This window comes from Emiliania huxleyi, assembly GCF_000372725.1.
Source record: "Emiliania huxleyi CCMP1516 unplaced genomic scaffold EMIHUscaffold_1037, whole genome shotgun sequence".
NCBI classification, from domain to species: domain Eukaryota; phylum Haptophyta; order Isochrysidales; family Noelaerhabdaceae; genus Emiliania; species Emiliania huxleyi.
Window position 1 is genome coordinate 1 of NW_005202197.1, and position 6,082 is coordinate 6,082.

The following is a 6,082-nucleotide window of genomic DNA, read 5'->3' on the forward strand; positions in this document are numbered from 1 at the left end:
CATGTAGACGATGAGCATGTGCTCGGGCAGCCGCCCGAAAGTTTTGAGGATGGAGGCGAGGGAGCCGTTCTCGACGTACTCGAGGACGAGGTAGAGGTGGTGCTCGGTGCGGATCGTCTCGTGGAAGCGGATGATCTGCGGGTGCGACAGGTTCCGCAGCAGCTCCACCTCAGACTCGACGGCGCGGGCGGCGGCCGCCGACATCCCGACGAGAGGAATCTCCTTAATGGCGACAAACTGGGAGCCGCCGCCCTGGTTGAGGGCGCGGTACACCTTGCCCGACGAACCGCGCCCGAGCTCCTCCCCAAGCACGTACTTGGAGTCGAGCAGCCACGTCTTGCCACGACCTCGCTCAGCGCCACCGCTGGCGCCGCCGGCGCCCGTGCCGGTGCCTGTGCCGCTGAAGGCGACCGAGTGTTCGCGAGAGAGGTGGGGTGAGACCGTGCCAGAGGGATGCCGCGAGCGGTTCATGCACGGGGAGCAAGCAAGGTCCGCCGCCTAGGCTGGAAGCAAAGTCCACCGCCTAGGCTGGAAGCCGCCCGCCGAGCTTCTTGAAAAACGGGTGTCAAACTCCTGCAGCGAGAGAGAGAGAGAGAGAGAGAGAGAGAGAGAGAGATAGCTCGAGTACTGGGACAAGGATGGGAGGTGTGGTCGAGTACGAGGACTGGGGGGGGAGGGGGTTCAACCTGGTGAAGGCGGACTGTGGGCCATCGCGGGGACCAGCTTGTCCGGAGGGCGGGCTGGATGGATCCGGATGGTCTTCACACCGGTGGGAGGCACCGAGGCGTCGTGGGGACGCTCTTCTGTTCAGTCGACGCTCGTCGTCCACTGAGAACTCAGTGGTTGTCACCACTTTGTATTCTTTAATATTAACCTTGCGAACTCGTCCCCCCCGGCAGGGCTATGCAACTGTGACCAGTGTGTGCTGTCTACGCTGAACCAGGTGTCAAATCTGCCGATGCGTGACCTGTGCGTGGGCTGCTCTGTGAGGGGTCCAGGCGTAGTCCGACGGGTAGGGGGTCTGTGCCCGGGCGGTGTCCGGTGCGGAGTCTCTCTCTGATCCCGCCTGGGATGTTGGGTGCGAGGTGTGGCGGCTTCGATCCCAAGGGGGGGAGCTGATCCCACTCGGTAACCAACTCTCAGGGGCAGTAGGTGGGCGAGCTTCAAGCGCGCTCATCTCGATCGTCAAGGCGTCGCTACGCGCGGTCTTCCGCGGGGGGAGCTTCGTCGACGGGTGCGGGACTGCGGCGCAGACAGTGCTGCGGCAATGCCTCCGGCTGCTGCGGCGAGTGGGGTGCTGCTCGCTGCGATGGCGAAGAACTCGTCTCGTCACACGCCAAGGGCTTACGCTCTGTCGAGACGTGAGGCGTATGCGCCCAGGAGGGGAGGGCGCATGCGTAACGACACTGCTAGAGATGCCTTTCGGGGCCCAGAGATAAAACTTCTGATGCCATGCGTGACCTAGTAGTGTCCCCAGCTATGGGCGTGTCCACGTTGGAGCCAGGTGTGGTGTGGACGCGAGAATAGCTCCGCCGTTCATGGAGGCAACCGATGCGAGTCGACTGGTGTGTGTCGTCGTGGTTTCGTATCAAGAACTCTCTCTCTCTCTCTCTCTCCTGCAGCGCTGTGGGAACAGCGACGCAGTCTCGCCGAGGGCTCGCCCCAGCATCTCGGGTTGACTCGGCCAGACTAAAACCCCGAGAGGCGTGGGAGTACCTCGCCAGCTGCAGCGTGATCTCAATGTCGGGAAGCTCTCGGATCGACTCGCACGCACGCATCGAGGATCGAGCGAGCGCGTTCTCGACCAGCTCGCGCACAGTCGTGTAGAGCGACTTACTTACCGACGTTGTCAAAGCCGGCGATGTTCTTGTTCTCCGAGAACTGCGGCGCGGGCGCGGCGACGGGAGGTGGGCGCTCCCTGATGATGATGGTGCGGGCGGCGGAAGCGGATGTGCGAGCGCACGAATTCCGTCGGCGACTTGAAGCGCAGCACTTCTCCACGAGCAGTGGAGATTTTGGTGCCGTCCTTTGCTGCTTTGGGAGGCATGCAGGTTTCGGCGGCAACGAGTGGCGGCTGGGCCTGAGCGCGAACAACCAGAGCTTCGGGTCCCCCGGGGGGGTCCCCCCGGGGTCCCCCCCCCCGGGGGGGTGTGGGGGGGGGGGGGGGGGCAAAAAAATCAAGCCCTATTTACTCGGGGTCAGGGCTCCCATCCGAGGCCCTTGATTTTCTTCTCATTTCCCAACATTTTCGAGGGGAAAATCATCCTTTGGAGCTACATGGGCCTTGGTCAAATTCCCCAAAAAATTGGTTCCTCACTGCCAGCCACGATTTCACACAACTTTGGGGGCAAATTCCTAGCCCACGAACTGCTGGGGGGTGCCCACCACATGCTAGGGGGTGGGTCCGACCCCCCCCCCAGAGGCTTCACCGCATGCTAGGGGGTGGGTCCGACCCCCCCATTAGAAAACGATACCATGCGAATGCCGATCCGCGCAGATACCCCAAAATCTATTTAATTGCCAATTAATACCCCGGTTTTTAATGCCTTCCTCAAAAGGGTTCCAAAGTGGTGATCCGTGGTTTTAAAATCATTTTTGGGAAATGTCTATAAAATACTTTTACAGTTATTGACCTGCTGACCGCCTGCGTCATCGATTCCGAGACAATTATTTATTTTCAGCGCATAACTCTTGCGCGCCGCTGCCCCCCCGCCCACCGCCGCGGTCCAGTGGACGCGTACACATCCGAGACGGATTGTGGCAAGACGAGGGGGTCAAGCGGTGTGACGCTCAGAGCGCTCCCCGTACCGCCCCCGGGGCCGCTTATAGAGCGGATTTTAGGCGGATATTTGGCATACCAGTCAACAGAGTTTTAGTTTGGCGGGTTATCGCCTCGGTAAGTGTCCGGGACTGCTAGTGTGGTCTCACCAGGCCATGGACCCGTCGTCCTGCCGCCTCGGCGTGGCGAGGGCGGGCGCGCAGAGGCCTTGCCGCCATCGCGTTGCCGCGAAGGAAAAAGAATTTAAAGTGAGTATATTGTAGAGACTGACCATGTTCACAATATATCGACTGAGAGCTAAGCCAGGGGAGGCGATGCCGGGGCCGTACAGCAGCTTGATGGTGCTTCGCCGGCGTAGAAGCGGCCGCGGCGGGCTCCGGGTGCCTGAAAAAGACGGATTTACGTGGGCTGTGGGAGATTTACTGTCGACCCAAACGACACTGTGCCGTGAATAAATAAATAAATAAAACGGACACCTCTACTAGGAGATGGGTAAAAAGGAACAGGTCCCCGCGCTGTGATCCTCTCATACAGGGCTAAATATTTACCGAGCCGTTTTAAAGTTCCACCGCTACGACTGGAGATATATCGAGATTTGCTCACCATGAGCGTTATGGCGCGAAAGGGTTAATATCCAGCACCTCGCCGACGACTGGAACGCTAAGTACTTACTTACAGCTGTCGGTACAGAGATGCCAGCACCCCCCAGCAGCAGAGCGGGGGGGTTCCGGCCCCCCCAGCAGCAGAGTGCTCCTGCTGGGGGGGGGGGGGGCGGTCCCGACCCCCCCAGCAGCAGAGCGCTGCTGCTGGGGGGGGGTCGGCCATGACTTTAGATGTGCAGGGGGGGGTTCGGGTACCGAGCAGTGTGCGGCCGCTCTTGGGCCTCAGCCCTCACTGTGTTCTGTGAAGCGCTCGGACCTCGACAGGCTCCAGGGCGCAGGGGGTGCCTGAATCCTGAACCCTCAGATTTTAGATTTAGGACGCTGGCCGCACCCTCCAGCATAATGCAACAGACACGTATGTACTTTCGTTCATACAGTACTCCGTGGCACCTTGGTGAAGTACGCTGGCAAGCCTCCGCCGCTCGGCCCTCCGCTTCCGACTCCGCCTCTGCTCCTGCCGGCGCCCTTGCTGCTCGCCCCGCCGACGCCACCGCGACCCCTCCCCCTCCCGCTGGCGCCGCCCGCTGCCGTGCGCGGCTGGGTCCTGCCAGCGCTGCTGCTCTGCTCGTCCAGAGTGGTGGCCGGAGGCAGCGCGCTACCTCGCAGGGCGCCACATAGCGCGCAACGCGCCGAGCCCGCCTCGTTGTCGAGCGTGCAGGCGGAGCAGGACCAGACGGCCGCCGGCGCTGGTGCTGCAGGCGGGAGGGCAAGCGGAGATCCGACACGTTGACGCTTAGAGTCCACATCGCAAGCAGCCAGCCCTCCTCGTCCGCCGCCGCCGCCTCCTCCGCCGTCGACAATCGACGCGAGGCACCGAGTGGCGGTGGCAGAAGCGGCGACGGGAGAGGAAGGAGCGAGGGGGGCAGCAGCGGCAGCGGAAGCGGCGGCGGCCACGGCGGAAGCGGCGACGGCGGCGGAAGCGGCGGCGGGGGGGGATGCGGGGGCGGCGGAAGCGGGGGGAGCGGGGCCGGCTGCGGCTGCGGCTGTGCACGGGGCGGCGGCTGCGGCCGCGGAGAAGAGCCGCTGCAGCGAGCCTCGCTCTTTGGGGTGCGCCTCCTTTTCGAAGCTGTCCGCCGAGAAGCCAAAGTTGGTGATGCCGAGCCGCGTGGGCGGGCGCAGCTCGAGGAGGGGTCCGAGCAGCTCGACGCCTTGCCGCGCGATTCCACACGCCGACGGGTCGCGGAGCTGGCTGCGGCGGGAACGACCAGCCTGGCCATCGAGCGAGACGTGCGCCACGAGGGTGGTGGCGATGCGGCCGTGCTCCTCTCTCTGTTGCGCGAGCCGCGCCGCAATGTCCTCTGCCAGCTGCGACGCCCACTCCACCAAGCCCGCCTTCGAGTCGATCGGGCCGCGCACGGAGCCGCGCGCGCCAGAAAAGTTCTTGCACGCGCCGACCTGCTTAGCGAGGGGTCTCTCCCTCACCGCATCGTCGTCGCACCCGCTCGCCATGCGCACTGCCCGCGCCGCCTCCTCTCCTGGGTGCGACCACTCCCCACGCAACAGCCGTGCCGCCGCCGCGCCGCCGCCGGAGCGCAGCTCCCCCGCTGTCGCGTAGCCGGGCAGGCCGAGGTCTGGGCGGCCCTCCCGCAGAATGGCGCCCAGCTTCCCGCCAAACCCGCGCAGACGGTCGATGGGGAGAGGGTCGAGCAGCGCGTGGACGGCGCCGCGCGGCAACAGCGTCTGCTGGTTCGGCTTGTGCAGCCCGCCGCAGAGCTTGGCGAGCAGCTTGTTCGAAGCGATCCCCGCAGAGCAAGTGAAGCCCAGCTCGGCGGACACCGCCGCGCGCGCGCGTGCGACGATCACGGCGCCGGCGGCCAGCTGGATCTCGCCCTCATCCCACTCGTCCGGTGTCCTCTGCCACCACGCGGCGCTCGCCTCGCCGATCCGCCGCACCACCTGCCCCGCATGCCCCGCCCGAAAGGAGTTCCGCGCGAGCATGCCGGTCGGCTGCGCCCCCTTCTCCGCCTCCGCCTCCGCCTCCTCGGCGCCCGCGACGTGCGTGCCCGCCGCCGCCGCCTCGGAGAGCACGTCGGCGTACGAGGTGGCGCCGAGCAGCGCCCTTGCTGGCCTCGTCAGGTCGACGTACATCTCGTCGACCGACGCCTGCAGGAAGGGTCCGAGAAGCTTCGAGAAGCACCGCCGTCTCGCCTCCTCCATCGGTGTGTGACTCTCTCGCCTTCTCGGTGAGCGCCCCCTCGCCGCAGGTGCGGTGGATGAGCGCGAGTGCCTTGGCGCCAAAGTCGCGGTAGACGCCCATGTCCGACTTGCCGTGCGAGGTCGGCACCTGCACCAGCACCAACTCCGGGCACTTTGCGACCGCCTCACGCCCGCGGAAGAAGCGAGTGACACCGCGCTCACGGGCCTCGTACGAGACTGCGATGATGCTCCCGTTCTGCGCCGCCGGAAGCAGCACGCGGCCGTCACGCACAGCGACGCGCGCCGCCGCGGGCTGCGCCGGCAGCGAGACAACGCCGCCGATGTTCTCGCCGCCGCCCGAGCTCTTGGAGTTCTCGTACGGGTTGTACTGCACCACGGCCATCGGGAGACCGAGGAGCGACGGGTCGAGCGCCCGCTCGCAAGCGCAGTAGAAGCAATCCATGTCGATGAGGGCGACGCAGCGACCGGACGCGGACAAATGCAT

General features: G+C 65.0%; 1 protein-coding gene across 1 annotated transcript; it reads right to left on the bottom strand.

Annotated features, from left to right (window-relative positions):
• Positions 1-9: 9 nt before the first annotated feature.
• Positions 10-6,082, bottom strand: EMIHUDRAFT_471366 (REV1 Deoxycytidyl transferase; the record flags this gene model as incomplete). The annotated part of the gene is made up of 4 exons (XM_005792981.1): positions 10-400; positions 1,717-1,881; positions 4,433-5,544; positions 5,579-6,082. Coding segments are annotated over 4 exons (2,172 nt in total), but the record flags the coding sequence as incomplete, so codon positions are not given.